This window comes from Eumetopias jubatus, unplaced genomic scaffold, assembly GCF_037043125.1.
Source record: "Eumetopias jubatus isolate StellerSeaLion01/CBP00866 unplaced genomic scaffold, mEumJub1_p1.0 scaffold_5, whole genome shotgun sequence".
NCBI lineage: Eukaryota > Metazoa > Chordata > Mammalia > Carnivora > Otariidae > Eumetopias > Eumetopias jubatus.
In genome coordinates, this window is record NW_028274811.1 from 1648842 (window position 1) to 1671624 (window position 22783).

The 22783-nt window shown below is 47.1% G+C and overlaps 1 protein-coding gene across 1 annotated transcript in view; it reads left to right on the top strand.

The window, feature by feature from the left end:
- The window catches only part of RNF130 (ring finger protein 130), a 103411-nt gene extending 84262 nt beyond the window's left edge, over positions 1-19149 (top strand). Inside the window, exons 5-9 of the mRNA XM_028093785.2 lie at positions 834-916; positions 6244-6340; positions 8623-8827; positions 11964-12057; positions 18960-19149. Coding sequence (XP_027949586.2) covers positions 834-916; positions 6244-6340; positions 8623-8827; positions 11964-12057; positions 18960-18975 — 495 coding nt within the window. The 3' untranslated portion in view covers positions 18976-19149. The remainder of the gene's footprint in view (positions 1-833; positions 917-6243; positions 6341-8622; positions 8828-11963; positions 12058-18959) is intronic.
- Positions 19150-22783: the final 3634 nt, after the last annotated feature.

Consider the following 22783-nt stretch of genomic DNA (forward strand, 5'->3'; position numbering starts at 1 on the left):
TGCCACATTAATTGGAAATTCCCCAGAATTTTTACCCATTCTACATTGTCCTTCAGGCTAACACCGAACAATCTTTCCTTATTCGAACCAACACCTCTTCCAAATTCGTGCCTCCTGGACCTACCCAGAGTTGTCCCACTGAGTTTCAGTCCACGTGGCCATGACATAGCAGATAGTCTCCCCTTTCCTGGCTTAGGTTCCTGGTAATGCTCTATTTTATGACAACTCAGGGGAGTCCCTTCCCGGCACAGACAAGGAAGGAGGCCAGTTAACCTGGATGACCGAACACCTGGCTTACTCTTCCTGGCTCTTCATAAAGACCCAGTATTGAGTTGGGCCATGACTGTTCTCTACCCCAAACCTGTGACCAGCGCCCGTCACTGGGGCTTGGTCTTTTGGGGGCTCACCATCTTTTCTACCTGTGCTTAGATGAGTGATCAGAGGACGACCCACACTGTGGAGGGTGTGACGTGAAGCCCGCTGAACCAGAATAGTGGTGCCGCAGTGGTGGGAGGGGGAGGAGGGTGTCCACGGTGACCGTGGATTTGAATCTTGAAAAACAAATAACAATTCTGACTTCTAAGACATTTCACAAATAGAATTAGTACTAACTGTTACAGCATAGTTTAAAAACGAGATAGAGTGGTTTCGATACCACTTGGGTCCGTGCAGGTAAGCAAATGAAAACATATCAAAACTCTGTGCAACTGTTCACTTCATAGCTGCTTGCTTACCATCCTTGCCACGGGAAGATGCCTAGCTGGATTGCCTCCTCCGTTTATGTGTAGCTTCGGTTTGAGCACGTGACTCTCATGCCTATGCTTTCCTTGCAGGAAACAGACCCCGACTTCGATCATTGCGCAGTCTGCATCGAGAGCTACAAGCAGAACGATGTGGTGCGGATTCTCCCCTGCAAGTATGTCAGGCTCCTTTGTCTAAAACAGAATGATGCTCCTCTGGTGTGTGTGTCTCCCCTTCAGAGGGGGGATCCCACTTGCCTTCGGGAGCCGCCTCACCCATGGCTCTGGCGGCAGGCGGAGGCGTGGCGGCCCGCTACCCGTGGTGGGAGTGGCGGCTGCACGAGCCCGCCTCGGCACAAACTGACTGCAGAGCCTCCTCTGCTTATGAGAAACATGGGGAAAAACCCTGGGGTACATCGTAGCCTAAGACCATTATGGGCAGGAATGTTCAATTCTGTGAGAGGGCAAGTAAAGGACGCTGGGGTTGCTCACTCCAAAAGTGGCAGAGTCGAAGTAAAGGTGCACCTCTACTCCTTCTTGTATCGGGCCCCGCTCACCTGCATGTGGTGCTCTAGAAAGAGCAAATGTTCTTTAGAAACATGCTGATTGGAAAAATACGAAATCGCGTGCTGAGAAGCCTAAAAATCAAAGACTTTTCCTCTTCTTTCTCCCCTCTCTTAAAACACATGCACAGCACTCTCACCATCTAGTAACACAGAACATGTGAACAAATAAAATAATTGTCAGTGGTTGTCTCCCTGTGGAGACAGGGAATAAAATGGCTACCAGTACCATTTTATTCTCAAAGTCATCTGTTTTGAACCTAGAAAGACCTGTGAGTGGTTTTCTTTTTCTTTAATCATAGAACCTAAGAATAATTCCATATGCTGAAACAGAAAACCAGATTCTAGAAGTCAAGTCAATCTAGTTTATATATAAAGGAAAATCTACAAAACTACCGGGAAGCTGTCCTGTAGAAAATTGTGTAATTACCAGATTTCCTTCAGCTGCCGTCATTTGTTGTTTAAAACATGAGGCTGAAGGAGATACACATCCAAACACAAACCAGGAAGATCAGTAGGTACATTATAAAGCATTATCCACCCTTAGCTGCTTTTTTTTTTTTTTAAAGATTTTATTTATTTATTTGAGAGAGAGAGAATGAGAGACAGAGAGCACAAGAGGAAAGAGGGTCAGAGGGAGAAGCAGACTCCCCGCCGAGCAGGGAGCCCGATACGGGACTCGATCCCGGGACTCCGGGATCATGACCTGAGCCGAAGGCAGTCGCTTAACCAACTGAGCCACCCAGGCGCCCTTTAGCTGCTTTTTAAACATGTGTTGACCTGCACAGATCTCCTCGGACACCGGAATCACCAGGAAGAAGCCAAGTCTTTCCAAATTGTCTCCTATTTCAGGCCAGGGGCCCCCTCCAGAGGAACCATCTGGACCCAAGAGCAAAGGCCTCTGAAACCATTCGTGGTTGTTGGTAACGAGAGAGTGTCTTCCTCAGGGGAGCCTCGGCCAAAAATAGACTACTCTGGAAGCTTGCTCCCCGTCCTCCCTGCCCCCTGAGCATTTCAAAGGCTATTCCAAAGTTTCATTCTTAGTCCTCTTTTTTTCTTAACTTAGTCCAGTGTTTTCCAAACCGGACGGTGTGTCGGAATCAGTGGGGGGTGTTCAGAAACACATCCCAGAGCCCGGGCATGTGGCTTTTAATAGTCACCTGAGCAGCGCTGCAACGGCATGCCCCTCCGTCGGAGTCCTCACCTTCCTGGGGCTGCGCCTGTGTCCGCGGTCTGCTTTTGGATATTAGAATTTTGGCAAACTTAACGACATTTCTCTGTGCCCGCGGTTAGGGCACTGCGCCCTCGGTTGGTTGTGTTCCGTTGCCGGGTCCCTGTCTGACTCTATGTTAGAGTCCCCCTTCTGCTCTGGAGCAGGGTGCTGTCTGGTACACGTACGCCGTAAGCCTCAGCAAGTTGTAGCTTACGCTGAGGTGTCTCACACACCCTGCTCAGCAAAACCATTCATCTCACTGAAATGGTACCAACCGCGCGATTCTCAGGTATAGTAAAAATTAATTTTGCCCATTGAGCAATGTTCTGTGGGACTGGAAGCAACAACTTTTCACCTAGAACAAGGTTTCTGAGCCTTGATACTGTTGACGTTTGGGACCAGATAATCCTTTGTGGGGGCCGGGGGCGGGGCAGCTGTCCTGGGCATCACAGGATCTTTAGCAGTGTCCCTGGCCACATCCACGAGATGCCCGTAGCAGCCCAGCCCCACACACAGTTGTGACAACCACTGACCTGGAGGATGGCCTCGCCCAGATCTCCATCTTCACTTGAGATCTTCCGCACGCCTCTGGTTTCCGCAGGACCCCCTCTAGGATACTTCCAAATGAATTCTGGCCTTGGGCTGCTACCTCCTTTCTTCCCTGGGACACCCTGCCCTTCCTCTTTTGTCTGTAGGGCTTTGAAACCGAGCAGAGGGGTGACTCCGCTACCTCTCCCTTGAGCTCTCGTGCCCAACAGTGCCAGAGCCTCCCTGCCTCCCGGGGGACTCCTGGCGGCCCTTCAGCCGCGGCTGGAGTGCTGCCCAGAGCCCGTCTCTTTCCCTGGTTCGCTCTCCTTTAAACACCTTAGCTCATCTCTTTGTTCCTCACTCTGGCAGGATAGCTTCCCCAGCTGCTTCACGGAGAAAGTCATGGTTGTTTGACCCTGAAATTCCCTCCGCTTCCCGGCCCTGAGCTTTCGGATGCACCTGCCTCCCCACCCCCGGCCTTGCAGCATCCCCCACCCCTTATTGGGAGGGAGGACGGCTCCCTTTGTTCTGATGTGTTCTTTCCACCTCGGCCTCCACATGCCAGTCCCGTCCTCTTCTCAGGGACCTTGCTCTGTTGACTCTCTGCTCCTGCCAGTTTTTGTTCCTTCTGTGTCTGACATTTTGTCATACTCAAGCCCGTCCTATGCCAGTTTCATAAGCCATCGCCAGACACCGCCCTGTGGCTCCTCCCTTCACAGCCAGACTTGGGGAAGGAGCTGTGCTCGCTGTCCCTTCTTCACCTGAGTGAGGGACCAAGGAAAGCCCAGGTGCCTTTGTTTCTGTCTGTCCTTAACTTTGAACAAGCCTATCTAGAGACTGAACTGAGACTTTCTATCTATAGAGAGCAGAGTTCATAGATTGCTGCCTTTTTGCTGCATGACCTTTCCTTTTCCTCTTAATTTACTGTGGACACATGGCACTTGGCATCGCTTGGGGCCTCCTCCTTGTGCCTTTGATGACAGCTGATCATCCCTGGACATTAGCCAGCACGTCCTAGAAGCTATCACCTTATTTAGACAAAGGTCAGCCACAGCATTTTTTTTTTTTTTAGGAGTTAAAAATACTTTTCAGGGGGCGCCTGGGCGGCTCAGTTGGTTAAGCGTCTGCCTTCGGCTCAGGTCATGATCTCCGGGTCCTGGGATCGAGCCCCACGTCAGGCTCCCTGCTCAGCGGGGAGCCTGCTTCTCCCTCTCCCTCTGCTGCTCCCCCTGTTTGTGCTTTCTCTCTGTGTCAAATAAGTAAATAAAATCTTTAAAAAAAAACAGAAAAAGTACTTTTCAGAAGTAGAGTGCCACCATTCAGAGGTTAGGCAGATGCACCCTTGTAAAGGGGGGGTGGGGATCCTGTTAGTCAACCTATAGGGGTCCACCTCCCCAGAAAGATTAGAAGCCTTGTGCTAGCCTTGGCCAGACTACAGTGAGCACTGGCACAGTTGACAGCTGCTGGGGTGTAGACCCTGGCTCTGAAGGCGCCCGCCCAGTGGGCCCTGTAGGCAGGATCCCTTCCCCTGCCCCCCTTGGATCACTCTCCTACGAGGATACAGGAACAAGAAGCGGACGTGCCTTGTGTGTACTAAATGAATTTCGGGCTCACCTACGGTTTGGTGACTTTTGCCCCTTAAGTAAAAACCTGCAGGTTTAAATACAAGCCTTCCGGGATGAAGAGGTTCTAGTTCACTGCACTGATAAATTCATTCTTCGAGATCTTTATTCTTACCCAAAGAGATGAGCACAGGGTCACCAAGTAGCAGTAGGTAGGTGCATATGCATTGTTGAGGTTGAAGCTGTAAGCCTGCATGCTTCTTCCGAACCCCAGTTAAAGCAGCGAGATGTTTAGATCTACTTTTTTGGATCAAAACTGCATTTTTTTTATTTAAAGATTTTTATTTATTTATTTGAAAGAGAATGAGAGACAGAGAGCACGAGAGGGAAGAGGGTCAGAGGGAGAAGCAGACTCCCCGCTGAGCAGGGAGCCCGATGTGGGACTCGATCCCGGGACTCCAGGATCATGACCTGAGCCGAAGGCAGTTGCTTAACCAACTGAGCCACCCAGGTGCCCTCAAAACTGCATTTTTAAACAGCTGTATATAACTATTTATAAGCCACATGTAAATTATAAATTCATAAAGTTGCAAAGGTATACCGTGTTTCAATTTTATATCTTTCTTAAAATTTCTTTTATTGATAACCGAGACTCCAAGCATAGTTCCTCTCAGGTGCCCAGATTGTGTGTCCTGGCACCCGCCTCTCTCCCTCTCTGACCAGGACTCTGGGGCTTCATTTTTAGCCTCCACCACAGCCCCCTCAAAGTCTCTCCCTTCCACAAGGCACAGGTCCCTTTTCTAAGAATGCAAGACTCTCCATGACTGACTTCTTTTCTGTCGCAAGGATGTGACTTTCCACTCTCCTGAATAAAAAAAAAAAATCACCCATCCTTTCTCTCTCCCCTTCACATTTCCACTCAAAACTGTTGGCTCAGTGTCACCTCACTCCTTAGGTACCTTTCATCTCCAAAATACTCCAAACCACCCTGTAACTTTCACAGACATTTAACATAGATTACTTAGAAGTCTTTTTAAATAATGTTCTAAATGACATTGAAACCAAGTTCCGTGAAACCAACTCATGGTTGTGCAGAAAACTCTTTTCATTCAACCCTTGCTTCGTATCTTCTTGAATTTCCCTTCTTCCTACTCGAGCTGTCGTAGAAAGCATAACTGATTGATAAGGTGTAATTTGTTTCCTGGGCATTCAGGTCATGGTCCCAGAGTCTGAGTCCCGCATCGGGCTCTCTGCTCAGCAGGGAGCCTGCTTCTCCCTCTCCCTCTGCCTGCCGCTCTGCCTACTTGTGTGCACTCTCTGTCAAATAAATAAAATGTTTAATAAAAAAAAGGTATAGTTTGTTTCATTCTTAATAAATATCCTAAGTTTCTTCAATTGCTGAAATAAAAAGACCCAACTGCCAAATACCACTTATCAGTTCTCATCATACAGATTGGGGTCAGGAGGTTTTCTGCCAGCTATATTTTACTACATCCCCAATATTTGTCTCTTGGAACTTGCCAGAATGTCCAAAAAGGGGGAGAAACAGACTAACTAAAAATTCCATTTCTTTGGATCTAATAGTTGTTCAGTATCTGATCTGTGATACAGTGCTCTGTGTTGTTTTTTTTTTATAGGCATGTTTTCCACAAGTCCTGCGTGGATCCCTGGCTTAGTGAACATTGTACCTGTCCAATGTGCAAACTTAATATTTTGAAGGCCCTGGGAATTGTGGTATGTTTCCTGTATGGTCACTACTTTTTGCATGTGAGCTAGCATCGCGCAGGTGGGTGGTTAAGTCTCCCGAGAGAGCGCAGGCTTTCTCTGCCACACAGCCTTTCTTCCACATTCCTTAGACTCCAGCCCGTCTTGGGGAACTCCCAGAAGAGAAGATAAAGAACTGAACTAGTCCACTCAAAAATGTGCTTCCACTGGATGGTGGAAATACGAAGAATGGCAGTGGAGAGAGGGACGGGCTTTGCTTTCACTCCGGTATTATCTTTTTTTTTTTTTTTTAAGGACTAGAAATACAGATTTTTTTTTTAAGATTTTATTTATTTATTTGACAGAGAGAGACACAGCGAGAGAGGGAACACAGGGGGAGTGGGAGAGGGAGAAGCAGACTTCCCGCCAAGCAGGGAGTCCGATGCGGGGCTCGATCCCAAGACCCTGGGATCATGATCCTAGCCGAAGGCAGACGCTTAACGACTGAGCCACCCAGGCGCCCCTAGAAATACAGATTTTTTTACTTTGGTCCAGTAGTAAGTTTTTTCTGCATTCAGCATCCTATGAAACTATGTCATCACTGTGTTCCTTTCTCTTGAACCTGGCTTAGCTCCCCGGGGCGTTGGTCAGCTGCAGGCAGCGAAGGTGGGCAGTACCAGCCTGCTGGGGCTTTGGTCCGAGGCCACACCGAGGACACAGTGCTTCATTCAGCTCTGGCCAGGCCAGTCAGCACTGACTGACCGAGGGCCTTGGAGACTTCCTACAGGTCTCCCTTAAGAGACCTACCTGTCCAAAATTAACACCTCTTAGAGAAAAATGAAATACTTTCTGATCTCAAGAAAGAGTGGATGAATGATATCCTTGTGGAACCAGAAGTTTAGTGTGTCCAGCAGATGAACTGCTCCTTTTAGCTTTGCAACCCAAAGCACATCTAAGGTGTCCTGTTTGAAATGTGCTGCTGCCAGCTGACAAATGAGCGGTCCCAGGTGGCTCCTCCCAGCTCCGGAGATCACGTCAGTGTCACAGTTGAACATAGGGTCACTCCACCTCAGCCCCACTGACACTGTGGACCAGATAATTCCATCGGGGGTGGGGGTGGGGGGCCGTCTTATGCCCTGCAGAGTGTCTCCCGCATCCCTGGCTGCTCCTGAAGGCTAGTAGCATGACTCACCAGGTGCAAGGTCAGAATGTCTCCAGACGTTGCCAAATGTCCCTTGGGGAACTGTCACCCCCGTGGGAAGGGTTTACCATAGAGTGTCTGCCATGATGTCGGGCGTGTGGCAGACGCTTCCGGAAGTATTACCTTGGCCTCTTTTGTTGCCTCCAGCCTTGGTGGTAGTTTGGTTTGTTTGTCTTCAGTCCAGTCTTGGAAGTGCAGACACTTCTCCCTTTTATTTGTAAAGAACATCCTTCTAGAGTCTATTACAAGCTACCATGGTTTTAAATACAAAAACCATAGTAAAGCTCTTCTGCCAGGGTACCGTTCTAAGCATTTTACTTTGGCTGTGGGGTGATCTAGAACAGTTCTTCCGCCAGGAGGCCGTCGTTGTGGGTCGGGTTGGCTGTCACTCCTCCATACTTGTGCCTCTGCCCATCCTCCTTCCCAGCTCTGCTTCCAGCACTCCGTCTGCCAGACCTGAAGGTTCTAGGGAAACCAGATAACTGTCATGTTACCCCAGGAGACTTTTCCACCCATTTTTTAGTTGGTAGGCTTTGGCCTCAGAGCAGCTCTCTACCTCCTTCAGGGCTAGATGCTTAGATTTTGAAACCGATGGTTTACTCAAAGCTCAAAGGTCTTTTCAACGTCGATCTGCTCTTGGTCATGTGTCTAAAGGTAGAAGACATTTAAAAACTGACTGCCAGCTAAATGGGGCATTGCAGAGAAGTTAATAGGAGGAACGCAGTATTTTATGTTCTCTGCTCTCCCTCAACATTAATGGAAGAGCTGGAGTGATGCATTTTCCTGTTTGTCAGCTGTAGAATAATGATAATGACTCCCTCTGCCCATGAGTTACGTCCGCCAGAGGTGGTCGTTTCTTAGTGAAGATGAAATATCCAGTTTCCTCAGCTCTACGATGGATTTCGGTTTTCTTTTGTATCATATTTGGTAGGAAATCATCTGTTTCTTTTAAAGGAAAACTCTTGGGTGAGAAAGGGTAAATGGGGAAAGAAATGAGAGGAAATCACGTGGAAAAAAAACTTGAAGTCTTTTCAACAGGGTGTCAGACATTTAGAATTTTATCAGAGATTTCTTATTCTTCTAAGTCTCTTAATCTGGAAATGTTTTGCAGCCAAATTTGCCATGTACTGATAACGTAGCATTTGACATGGAAAGGCTCACCAGAACCCAGGCCGTTAACCGAAGATCAGCCCTAGGTGACCTCGCCAGCGACAACTCCCTTGGCCTCGAGCCACTTCGAACTTCGGGGATCTCGCCTCTTCCTCAGGACGGAGAGCTCACTCCCAGAACGGGAGAGATCAACATTGCAGTAACAAGTAAGTGGGGCCCCGTACCCAGGCACAGGGTAGGTTTGCCGCTGTGCTTGGTGCGTGTTGACTGCTCCAGAGGGCAGTGGAGGCAGTCACCTTGGCCAGGGAGTTAGTCTGTCACGGAGGAAGCGACAGGTACCTCTGTGAAAACAGGAATTTGGGGAGACAAAACTTTCCTGATAGTAAGCAGCTTGTTTGTGTATAATATATAGGCTGTCTGATAAGTTGTCTCAGTAGCCGTGTAGACACCTGCTTTGATGGCCACCTTGCAGACGGGTGTCTTAAAGGGTCCCACTGGGATGCGACGTGGGGCGTTGTGCTGTGTGACCAGCCGCGAGCACCAGGCTACAGGCAGCTTAGCGGAAACCCAGGGCAGAATCTGAACACACTCCCTAGAGTTGCTTCCTCTGGGGAGACTCGAGACACCCTGTTGCTGCTCACTTCACTTTACGGAGTCTGGGGTCTTGGCACTTCCATCTTTGGGGTCACTGGACGCGGGGCGGGAGAAAAGCCAAAGCGTGATGTGCCTTTAACAAACGCTCTCGCTAGTCTGGGGCATCTGGATGGGTGAAGTGTTGCCGAGGAGAGCCGCGGTGCTCGGAGCTGCTCGGAGTGTGTCGATGGCCGCCCGGGGACAGTGTGCGTGGGCCGGCGGGTGTGTGTGTGGGCGGTCACCCTGTCACAAGCCAGCTGTCCCCCTCAGCTCCATCCTCCACGTGGTCTCTCCATCTAACCGCCTCTCTCCAGCCTCCCTGTCAGCACTGTGGTGCTGCCTTGCCCAGTGCGTGCTGTCGCTTGCTGTAGCTTCCAGCCCTCAGCCCCTGCGAGGCCGCGGCGCGGAGAAAGCTGTCATGAAAGATTTTTCCTCCACGTAGTAAGGCTTGAGTGGGGTATTCAATTGAAGTACACATGTTTTCCACCGACCAGAGATTAGTAGTCGTCAGCAGTTTCCCAGGTTTTGTTCTATCATTTGTATGAACTCGAGGAGACCTCATTCAGTTATAAAACAAGGAAAAGTATTCTTCATTGCAGTTTGATTCATTTCCTGCCACATCCAGGCGAGTTGTTTTAATTAAAGCTTTTCATGTTTTCAGGTTTTAGGGTGTAGATTTTTTAAACGCTGATCCAGTAGCAATAAAGGAAACAGAGGTTATTTAGCAGTGACTTTTTGTCGGCTCTTCATTGATCGACATTTATTGAGCACCTACTACTACATTCAGTTCTGATCCCATTATAGTCTTTGCAGAAACGTCCTTTCAAAATATTACGTTTTGATGATTAAAAAAAAAAAGTCACTTCCTGTATCAAATGAATCACCTCTAGTGGAATTGACGCATGTTAATTAATACATTCGTGTGGTTAAATTAACCCAAAGCAACCTCTCCTTTTCCCTCACAGCCCTGTAGTGTCTCAGCAAGCACAGCACATTTGCCCGGCATCCCCTGTGCAAGGCACTGTGCTAAGTACCCAGCGGGGTGGGCAGAGCTGACCGGGGCCGGCTGCTGCTGGAGTACCCCGGGGCCCACTGGGGATCGTCATGGTAGTGCTTGCTTCTTTTTGGTTGCTAGTTTTTATAGCCAAAATGCCATACATCTGCGGATGCTCTGTTCAGAATGCAGAAACACACATGTAACTGCAGTTCTAAATCTTAGTCTGCTTATCACGTCTGAAGGTCTCAGAGAAGAAAAAAAGATAAAGAACGAACACCGGGTTAAGCTTCTTGATCCTGATGACCAGTCAGCTCTTAACTTTTTTTAAATGCCAGGGTACATTTTTCCTAACTTAAAATCTTTGCAGGGTAGAAATGGTGAATGTGGTATGGGCTCTGAAATGTTCATTTTTTACTTAAAACCTTAAGAAATTCACTGCACTCGTGAGGAATCTGTAATCCAGGAAGCGGTGGCGGCACTGTTACCAAAAAAGAAAGAGTTTGCTAAGCATTTTAATAATATGAATCAAGATGCTCATAGAACAAACTCATCGTCCTGGAATCCTGAAGAACAGTTCTCAACCTTTTGAAGATCACTACCTGTAAAATCCAATGAAAATATAATCACCTTTTTCTAGAAAAGTTCCCAGGCACACATAGTTTTGCGTATTTGTGGGATTCATGGAAACCAGAGTGAGAAACACTCATGTGACCCATGGCTTTTGCAGATAAACATCTGGTATTCCAAGTATAAATGTCTTCCCGCCGCCTCACTACAGATACAGAGGGGGCTTCGCCGTGTACCACTTGGTTAAACCAGCCCAAGGTAGCATATACTCTGGGAAATATTTTCTAGGTAAGCCTTTCTAGGAAGCCAGGATTGGTTCACAGGTTATTTTTGAGGTTCTCAATAAATAGTGTTTTGGGAAGTTACCTTGACAGTTCAGACTTTGAAAAGAAGGGAAAATACTAACAACGACATCCTGGATTGAGAGAGAGACTAGCTGAAAACCCTAGAGTTCTGGGTACCAGAGCTTTTCAACCCTCTGACGGGCCAGGTACCTGGTGAATCACCTGCTTGACATGGCCAGAGCCGCTCCCGCCGGTGGGGGCGTGAAGGGTAGTCCTTTCCAAGGGACACCAATCAGATGTCCTTTTTGCATAAAGACTGTAAGTAAACCCACGCCTAGGACAAAAGAAAGTAGACTGGAAGGCCAGCCTCCGGACTGCGTGGAGTGCCCTCAAGACCTTTGGGACCCCTACTCCGTATTTATAAGTCTTCCTCTAAGAATGAGTGACACAACTGCGCAGAAGCGACAGAAGGAAGAAGGAAAGGTTATAGAAGTGTGGCAGGTCTACTGTACCGTCATCTAAAGCAGCGATTTTAAAAAATCTCTGCCCACGTGCAACTTGATAGACCTCTTTCTCCTGCGAGCTTTTTGGTGGCCACGCTCCTCACAGACCTCAGGACCTTAACTGGAAGAAATGTTTGGGCCGCGCTTTCCTTTCTCCCTTGCAGCTCTCACCACTACTTCCACTAACCTTCTCCAGTTAGTAGCTCTCTGGCAAACCTCCTCCTGCTTCACCTCCTTGGGCCAGTCTTGGCTTACACCTCCGTTGACGTCTGCTTCGTTGCATTTGAGGGAAATGTTGACATCAAGTTGACTTAAGTCTTCTCCCCAGAGTGATTTCCTCCCTTTCCTTTGTCAACAGAAGAATGGTTTATTATTGCCAGTTTTGGCCTCCTCAGTGCCCTCACACTCTGCTACATGATCATCAGAGCCACAGCTAGCTTGAATGCTAATGAGTAAGTAACCAGTTATTTTTTGGATTGCATGTACCAGATGACCCCAAGAAAACTTGTAGAGTAATTTTCATAAAGATGGTGAAAATTGGCTTCCACCGGTTTCGTACTGATCCTGATGAGATCATACCTAGCAAAGTAATGCATTTCGTGACCATGTATTTGTAGTCAGTACACAGATCGGGAGGTCACCTTGCTCAGCAACAGCAGCTCCCTTGAGAAAAGATCTAGGGGCTTCCGTTAGCCACAGGCTTAGAGCACAGCAGCCGTGTGACGCAGACACCAAGGGCGCCCGTACAGTCACGGTGTAAAGAAGGTCCATGTCCTGATCATTGGCAGGAATAGTCCCACTTTCCTGTGTGCCCACCAAACTTTACCCGGATCCTTACGTACTTAGCTTTTGACGGAACACGGGCACCCTGGCCTGGGGCAAGGGACAGTGACTTGGATGTGTAGCCCGCAAGAAAGAAGCAATCAGCAAGACCCGCTGTTTCCAGAGATTGGGAAGACTGTCAGGGACTGTTGGGAAAACAAAATAAGTATCATCTGTATTTCCGTGGGGCAAAATGAGGACCAGAGGGGCAGGGGACAGGAAGGCGAATTTCATCTCAGTGAAAGGAAGACCATCTGTCAGCGAGGCCCCCCCACCAGAGACGGTTTGCCGTGGGGAGAGCTCAGGACGAGGCGTGCAGGCGGATGCCATGCATTACCTCTCAGGGCTGCTGGAGGTCAGAGGTTTTCCAGAGTAGGCGAAACTGGGCTAGCTGGCTGTTGAGGTCCATTTTGATCCAGTGATTTTCCAGGAGTTGCTTTCCACAGGGCTAAGGTACAGGAAAGGTTTTTGGTTTTGTTTTGTTTTAAATTTAGGGTGTTTACTGTAAGGTGTTATTTAGTCCTTTCTTTTACCAGTATTCACGAAAACTCATTGGAGATAAAAGTGTCCCTAGGACGCAGCCCGGATATGGACCTCATGTGGCACAGGGGGAATTCATGTGCTCTCCACACACACTTATGTCCTGGTGTCTTAACAGATGAATAATAACCGGCCAAGCCCATGTAATTGATTTAATTGAACACTCATTGTCCAGCTGTGAAAACAAATGGGCAAGTAACCTCCAGTTACAGTGACGTGATTTTATCATCTCTAACCTGACCTGTTGGCTCGATACTTGTAAGAAGTGCCCGTGGGCACACCTGGCCCCTAGCACACATTGGGAGGATGCCCGGGTCAGTTGGCATCCTTCAGCCTGCAGCGGAGTAGTCTTGGCTGCTCATCCAACAGGTCAACCCGGCTGATGCAGGTTGACTTCAACATAACACAGTGTTCATTGCTCAGACCCTAGAATCAGACGTAACCTGGATTTGACTCTCTGTTCTTCCATTTTCTGCTTGGGAGACCTGGGCAGCTATATTTCTCGGGAAGTTCATTTTAGTTATGCAGAAAACAAGAATAATGGCAGGCATACATCATAGGTTGTACGAAGTAACATATAAAGTGCTTAGCACAGTGCCTGGTACATTTTAAGTGCTCAATAAATGTTAGCTGAACAGTTCCACTGAGAATCTTCCAAAGTCCTGTGAACGAGATGACCATCTATCTGCCTCTATCATTTGGCAAATGAATTTCATTTTCTTCCATGAAATAATACAGAATCACCGGAGCTCTGTGAGTCCTGTGAGTCAGACCTCAGTTTGGAGGGAAATACTGATTTCACCTGCAGTCACCTCTTTTGCTTATTCTCACAGTGACCCCATCAGACTAGATGATGGTGTGAGTCCACTCCTTAAACCTCACAAATGAGTGAAAGCCAATTACAGCGAATAGAGACACTCTGGGCACTTGTAGAGAACTATTAAGTGATCTAATGGTCGTCTCGCTGCCACCCAGGATCTGCCAGATGCTCAGGTCATGCGTCAGGTGTTTTAGAGAAGGTTCAGTAGACATGTTACCTTTTAGAAATCAAAGTCCCTGGGCCATAATATTTTGATTCCACACATAGATGCCTGCATGACTCAGTCCAAGCACTAATCTTAGATCCATGTCTTAGGCCAACCCTTCTCGCATTAGCCTGTGTAGAGGGTTGATACAGCAGTTGTTCATCCAGATATTATTTCTGTGCCTTCAGTCAGAACTACTCTGAAGGACGATTTTCATGATCCCATGGAGAGAGAGAGAGGGAGAGAGTGTGTGTGTGTGTGTGTGTGTGGACATATGGATGCATGAAAGAATGGTCACCAAAATATGAATGGTTATTGTCTTAATTTAGTAGCATTTTGGGTGATGTTTTTCTCTCCTATTGTGCTTTTATGTGTTGACTTTTTTATATAACATGAATTACTTAAGATTTTAAAGGCCATTTCAATTGTGGAGGATAAAAGAAAGACAGTCACTCTTACTCAGTGTCTCCTTCCCAAGAATGTTGATGAAAAATCCCTAGGTGATTTTAATTCCAGAGAAAAGTCTATATTAGCAAATAAATCTATAATTATTCTTCATTAATGAATTCTTTAAAATCCATCTTACCTCCCTTTTTGCCTTTACCAAAAACTTACAGCCAAAATGAGATTGCCTTTTCAATCGAATTGCTGTTTTAATTTCCTAGGTGACCTCATCCATGTGTGAGATAGTCTGTAGGAGTAGAATTCCATTTTCTCCCATGTGAGCGATTTATCTTGGAAGTTGCTAGTAAAATTTACCTCTCCACATATTACCTTCTATCCTAGTTTACTCTTCTGACAGCGTTGCACTGAACTTGTGTATTGTGATTGCAGCAAGACCTTGACCCAGTCTAGTCACTGGTGAAAGCCTGTGGGCAAGAGGCAGCAGTGCGGGCCATGTGTAAGAGCAGGCCCGGGGAGGCCGGGCGCATGCAGCGCTGCCCCGCTGGGGGTCAAGGCACGGCCTCCTCCCTCACCACTCTCTGCACCTGCACCGTTACCCAGGGCTTGACACTGTTGTCTGATCTGAAGTCAGACCCCTTCTGGTGTGTCGAAACACTATTGAAATACTCAACTGTGACTAATTGTGCTTTAATTTTTTTTGACACGGCAAACAAATCTAGTGAATGTTGAGGCTTGGCAGGTATAAACAGGATAGTAGTCAAAGAAGCAAATACACGCAAGGTAAATACATTTATCATCTTCTCATACCCCGTTTCTTAGTACTTAAGTAGGCAAGGTTAGTGAACTTCAGTTCCCAAAGGAGGTTTGCTGCTCTACTTCAGTATTCAGAAAACCTCGTTAGATCCCAGCGTTTACCAGCTTACATTTGTATCAGTCCGTTTTTCCCTCAACATAAGAAAAGTAAATGTTTTCATTGTTGTTTTTATTTGAGGCACAAGTTGTGAGACAAGGAAGGTGATGTAGGCGGATTTTGAGCTGAATGGGAGGTTGGCTTAGGTATCCTCCACCGTGTCCTTTCTCAGTTCCTCGGTTCTGATTCCTAGAACTCGTGCCCGAGGATCTGCCCAGGAGTAAAACCCAGACATTCAGGATCCAAAATCGTCTCAGCAGGAGGAAGTGAACCTGACATGGTTCATGTACAATAACTGGAACAAATGTAAAATCCTGTAGCATAACCCGAGGCCAGGAAACCCTAACTCTGCCCCTGGTCAGAGTCGTCCCCACCAGTATGCCCGGGGAGCCGGCTCCCCGGGCATACTGGCGCAGTGATAGAAACTTATAAGCCCCATCAAAGGAATGATGTTTCTGTTTTACTCTCTTTTCAGTATTTCTGAATTGTTCTGCTCACACTCTTCTTTTTTTTTTTAATTTTATTTATTTGAGAGAGAGAAAGAGAGAGAGCACGAGAGGGAAGAGAGTCAGAGGGAGAAGCAGACTCCCCGCCGAGCAGGGAGCCCGATGCGGGACCCGATCCCGGGACTCCAGGATCATGACCCGAGCCGAAGGCAGTCGCCCAACCAACTGAGCCACCCAGGCGCCCCTCTTCTTCTTTTTTTTTTTTTTAAGGTTTATTTATTTTGGAGAGAGAGAGCATGAGAGCGAGCAGGGAGGGGTAGAAGGAGAGGGGGAGAGAGAGAATTTCAAACACCCTGACACAGGGCTCGATCTCACGACCCTGAGATCATGACCTGAGCTGAAACCAAGAGTCGATGCTCAACCAACTGAGCCCCCCAGGCGCCCCATTCTGCTCACACTCTTAAGAGTAACATTGACATATTTCAGTATAAAAGGATCTGAAAACATCATCATTTCGATGCCTTGGGGATGCTTGGCTTAGAAGAGAGGAGTTGAGGGTGATGTGAGCAATGTCTCCAAGTATCTGAAGGGCTCCCAGAGATGATGAGAACAGCTACTGTTCACTGAGCGCCTCCCAACAACTTACTCCTGGGTGCAACCCCGTGTGACACTCATCAGAGCCCCGTGGGGACTAGCCAGTGCATACAGAGGGTGGTCTTATTGCGTAGTTCGGGAGCTCTGCAGGCATCCACAGGGAGGTAGAGCACCACTGAAGACAAAGAAGACCTTTGTGCCGGTCAGCAGTGTCCATCCATGACATGGGATGCCTTGAAAGCTAGCGAGTTGCCAGGACCTGCTTATGCAGACAGAAACGAGCCACGAGGCTGGCGCGGTTTGGAGGCAAACCCTGCGGCCAGTGGAGGTCAGAGGCTCCTTCCAGTTCTGAGAGCTCCTCTTCGCTTGTCTGTCCTAAATGGTCCTTTCCTAGGACGGGAAGCATTGCGTGCCCTGGCAGCTGGCTGCCTCTTTTAGAACCTTAAGTATCAAAACCAGTGATTTTTAAGTTTTTTTTTTTTTTAACCACCTGCCGCTGTAAGAACTGCATTGTACATTGGGACACGTATCCACACGTGTGTAACTGAAACAGGCTTCACAGATCTTTTCCTGAGCATGTGCAGTATCCGCTGATCTCTTCTCTGCACCTTGTTGTTAAGGCTGGTCAGGAACTCCACATTGCTCTCACGGCCCAGCAATAGGCGGTTTAAGAAACGCAGATCTGAAACATTCTGAATTTCTGGTTCTCAGCCGAGTACCTCTGTCTTCCCCCAGCACCCATCGTGGATTGTTTTTCCGAGGCAGCCTTCCTTGTAGTGATGCCCGCGAAGCTTTGAACTTGCCCCTGGTTTAATCATGAATCCACTTCCTTCTGTTAGTATTGACTTCTCCTTTTAGCCACTCCGAGCATAAGATACAGAAAATAACCCAGGGCCCAGAGGGGCTGGGGGACCCCCTGAGAAATGCCATAGGAAGAGGGGCATTGTGTTCAAACCCGTGTCTCTGGATCCACCTCTTTACTCTGCTTGTCTGTGACTACTCCAGAGAGACATTTAAGGGTTCCACATCACATGGTGGAAGAGGGCAGTTGGCTTTCTGGAAACGTGATGACACGAAGATTAAAGGCAGTGGGGACCGCTGATGGGACTTCTGCCCTGTCTCCGTCGCAGTCTTTCTGGTGTTCACAAGTACCTTTAATCTTGTGGCTGCCATAGTTTATAGTTCCTTAGAAGAGCAGCCAAACGAAGTAAGTGTAAAAATCTCGACGCACCCACTGGAAGTTCTGACCTCTAATATCTGATTTCTCTGAGGAAGTTTTATAAAATCAGTGCATTATCTTTAGCAGGGCTGAAGGAACAACCCGGTCCAGAGCTCTGTGTGAAGTTGTGAATGGCCTTCCTGTCAGGCCTCTCGTTCATTCAGTGTCCCCAGCAGCCCCCCAGGCGCCAGGCCTTGCCCTGCAGGGTGCTGTGGGGAAGGGGCGGCCGTGCGCAGGGCCCAGGCTTACGGCACCCTCCGAAGGGACGGGAGAGCCTGCGGACTGAGCACAGGCTCGGGGTCACACAGATGCCGCGGCACTGCCGCTCTGGTCCCAGAGGGTCAACAGAGGCTTCCTGGAGGGGGTGACTCAGGAACCAGGCCGGGCATTAGGGCACAAAGAGGAAAAGGCAGAGCAGGTTCAGGGAGTTGGGGTTTGATGTGTCGGCTGGAAGCGGTGGTTGTCGGTAGACCGACTGCAGAATTTGGACTGGGTTCTTGCAAACAGCCGGTAGCGCGTAAGGCTTCTCAGCAAAAAAGAGGATTCCTGTCGCAAGAAGTTGCTCTGGCTGGTAGAGACCGGAGGCAGGAAGATGGGTTAGGTGGAAATGTGGAGCTGAAAAGGAGGAAGTCAGGGGGAGGAGAGGAAATCAAGAGGTGCTGGAGAGTTGTGCGATGACCAGAGATGAAGCAGTCAGGAACATGGATCTGGAAGTGAGCAGAGAGAAGAGAAAGCACCACTGAAGACATGAATTGGGAACCAAGGAAGTGAACCAGCTGTGCAAGGCTTCGGGGAGCTAGGGCAGTCCCATAGAGCCAGGCTCGGGGTGGGGGGGTGGGCAGCGTTAGCCCAAGACCCCAGGCTCCGTCAGGCTCCTGATTGAGGGACATGCGCGCATGCAGTCTGGGCTAGTCCGGTGAGAGAGCCGCACCCCCTGGAAGTCTATACTCTGCAAAGTTCATTCCACAGTAAAGACTGACATTCTTGTTTGAGGCATAAAGGGGGATCCTATTGCAAAGACACAGATGTAGATTTCAGGACACGCAGCCCTGAGAACATGCGTTCAAACCAAGAAAAGTTGTAAATTGTATGATAACTGTCCCTGCATTGTTAAACAAGCTGCTGTTAGCCTGGGCTTTTCCCTGCAGTCCTTTTGGGAGGACACACACACCTGTAAGGTCACTGAGCCACTTGACCACAGATGTGAAGCTGCTGAGTTCAGGAAAATGCCAGGGGCTGACTAGCTTTACCCACTGGGGCTAGGAAGTAGTTGGGGACAGGCCCCAGGCCACCCTTGAGTGAGGATCACTTTCTCTGTTATTTTAAAATACTGGCAACTCCCCTTTAACTAATTCTTGACCTCTGTCTTTTTTTTTTTCCTTTCATTCCACAGGGTAGAGTGGTTTTGAAGAAGAAAAAAAAACTGCTTTCTGACTGATTGCCTTGAAGGAAAAAAGAACCTATTTTTGTGCATCATTTACCAATCATGCCACACAAGCGTTTATTTTTAGTACATTTTATTTTTTCATAAAATTGCTAATGCCAAAGCTTTGTATTAAAATAAATAAATAATAAAATAAAAAGACCGTGTCGTCGAGTATTCTTGACCCACTTGTGTCCAGAAGGCCGACCTGGAGATCCCATACCCAGATTTCACATGCGTGTGTTTCGGAGACAGAATGTACTCATGAGTACCCCCCGGACAGTGACGCTGTTGGCATTTTCACCTGGGCCCCTGCTGCGCCCCAGTATGACCAGACCATGGGCATGTCCTGCGCAGTGACGCATGCCCAGGCCGTCGGTGGGGTTACTCCGTCTCACTTTCTTCAGGGTCAGCGTCCTCTGAGAATCTCTTGCTCCTTCATCAGCCCCATGGCAGCAGGGACATTTAGCCATGTGGCTCACCACTGTGTCCCCCGTGCCTGGTAGGGTGCTTTGCACATAGTAAGTGCTCAATAAATATTGGTGGGATGAAGGAATGAGTCTAAGGGAAATTTCCCAGAATACACCCTGATTAGTAATAAGTTATATCTGTCCAAGATGGGTTTCCACCTGGTTTTAAAAAACAGCAGATTCTAAAAAGTTGAAAGAGAACAATTTGACAAGTGTAAATGAGATATTTTTTGCTGTATTGAGGAAACTGTTGAAATATTTTATGTTCTATTGAATTCTATGCTTGAAGGATCATCCATATGTGTGAAGATTTTGAGCAAAGAATTCTCTACCTTTTACTTCAGCATCCCTGAGAGATGAGAACTTACTCCCACTGGTAATGGGTTCACTACCGCAGTCATTCTCCGATTGGTAGGGGGTTGATTTTTATCTTTTCGATTGAGATATAATTCAGATACCATAAGAATTTACCCTTGTGAAGGATAAGCCATTTCAGTGGTTTTTAGCATATTCATGAGGTCATGCAACCATCACAACTGCCTAATTCCAGAACACTTGCATCACCCCCAAAAGAAGCCCTGTACCCATGAACAGTAACCTCTCACCCCTCCCATCCCCCTCCCATCCTGGAAAGCACAGATCTGCTCTCTCTCTTTCTGGATCTACCCATTTCTGGACATTTCATAGAAATGGAATCCTACAGGGGCGCCTGGGTGGCTCAGTCGTTAAGCGTCTGCCTTCGGCTCAGCTCGTGATCTCAGGGTCTTGGGATCGAGCCCCACATTGGGCTCCCTGCTCGGTGGGAAGTTTGCTTCTCCCTCTCCCTCTCCCTCTGCTTGTGTTCCCTCTCTCGCTGTGTCTCTCTCTGTCAAATAAATAAATAAAATCTTTTAAAAAAAAAAATGGAATCATACAGTATGTAGCCCTTTGCGTCTGGCTCCTTTCACGTAGGAGAACATCTTCAAGTTCTCCCATGTTGTAGCATGAATGACGTTCATTCTTTTTTGTGGCTGACTAATATTCCATCGTATGGACACATACCACATTTTGTTCGTCCACTCATCCAGTGATGGACATTCGTTTCCACCTCTTGGCTGTCATGACTTACGCTGCTGTGAACATCAGTGGACAAGTTTCTGTGAACGTTGTCTTTTCCGTTCTCTTGGGTCTGTCCCTAGGAGTGGAATTGCTGGGTCATGTGGTAGCTCTGACTTGTTGAAAAACGGCCAAAGTGTTCTCCAAAGCAACTGCAGTTTCACGTTCCCACCAGCCGTGTACAAAGGTTCCAGTTTCTCCACATCCTCACTAGCACTTACTATTTTCCTTTTTAAATTTTTTAAATTTTTTGGTTAAGCGACTGCCTTCGGCTCAGGTCATGATCCTGGAGTCCCGGGATCGAGTCCCACATCAGGCTCCCTGCTCAGCAGGGAGTCTGCTTCTCCCTCTGACCCTCTTCCCTCTTGTGCTCTCTATCTCATTCTCTCTCTCTCAAATAAATAAATAAAATCTTTAAAAAAATAAAAATAAAACCATTTCGTTATGGTTTTGATTTGCATTTCCCTAATGACTAATGATGTTGGGCAGCTTTTCATGTGTTTGTTGGCCCCTTGAATGTCTTTAGAGAAAAGTCTATTTGAGTCCTTTGCCCATTTTTTTTAATTGGGTGGTCTTTTTGTTGTTGATTTGTAAGCATTCTTTATATATTCTAGATTACTAGGCCCTTATCATATATATAATTTACAAATATTTTATCCTTTTCTTTAAGTTGTTCACTTTCTTGATAGTATCTTTCAAAATACAAGTTTTTAATTTTGATGGAGCCCAGTTTATCTGTTTTTTTCCTTTGGTTTGTGTTTTAGAGATCATATCTGAGAAACCATTGCCTAATTCAAGGTGACAAAACCTTCCAACAGTTTTATCATTTAGTTCGTATATTTGGGTCTTTGACCCATTTTGAGTTAATATATGTATATGGTGTGAGGTAGGGATCCACCTTCATTCTTTGCATTTGTCCCAGTACCATTCGTTGGACAAATTATTCTTTCCCCACATTGAGTGGTCTTGGTACCCTTGTCAAAACTCAGTTAAGCATAATATATGAGTTTACTTCTGGACTCTCAATTCTGTTCCACTGGTCTCCCTTTCTGTCTTTGTGCCAGTATCACATGATACTGATTACTGTTGCTTTGTAGAAAGTTTTAAAATTGGGAAGTGTGACTCCTCCCAACTTTGTTCTTTTTCAGGAGTGTTCTGGCTATCCAGGATGCATTGCGTTTCCATATAAATTTTAAGCTCAGTTTTTCAGTCTATGCAAAAATGCCAGCTGGCATTTTGACAGGGATTATGCTGAATCTGCAGATCATTTTAGGTAGTAGTGTCATCTTAATATTAAGTCTTTTGGGGTGCCTGGGTGGCTCAGTTAAGCATCCATCTCTTGTTCTCATCTCTGGTCTTGATCTCAGGGTTGTAAGTTCAAGTCCATGCTGGATGTGGAGCCTACTTAAAAAATTTTTTTTTAGGGGTGCCTGGGTGGCTCAGTTGTCAAGGGTCTGCCTTCGGCTCAGGTCATGATCCCAGAGTCCTGGGATCAAGCCCCGCATCGGGCTCCCTGCTCCTCAGGAAGCCTGCTTCTCCCTCTCGCACTTCCCCTGCTTGTATTTCCTCTCTTGCTGTGTCTCTGTCTGTCAAATAAATAAATAAAATATTTTTAAAAAGTTAAAATAAAATAAATTTTTTTAGTTAAAAATAGATATATTGGGGCGCCTGGGTGGCTCGGTCAGTTAAGCGTCTGACTTCGGCTCAGGTCATGATCTCAGGATCCTGGGATCGAACCCCGCTCCAGGCTACCTGCTCAGCAGGGAGTCTGCTTCTCCCTCTCCCTCCCCCTTTCTGCCCCTCACCCCACTCATGCTCTCTCTCTCTGTCTCTCTTTCAAATAAATAAAATCTTTTAAAAATAGTAAGTCTTTCAATCCATGAACAAAGGATGTCTTCCTCCATTTATTTAATTTCTCTAGAAATACGACTGATTTTTGTACATTGATCTTTTATTCTTACAACCTTGCTGAACTCATTTACTAAGTCTAATAGTCTTTTAGTGGATGCCTTAAAATTTTCTATATAAAAGGTCATCTCTTCATCAAATAGAGATAGTTTTAACTTCTCTCTTTCCAATCTGGATGGCTTTTATTTTCTTGCTTAATTGGCCCTGGCTAGACCCTCCATTAGTAGAATGTTCAAGAGAAGTAGGAGCAAATAGATATCCATGTGTTGTTTCTGATCTTGCAGGGGAAGCTTTCAGACTATGGTGTTAGCTGTGGGATTT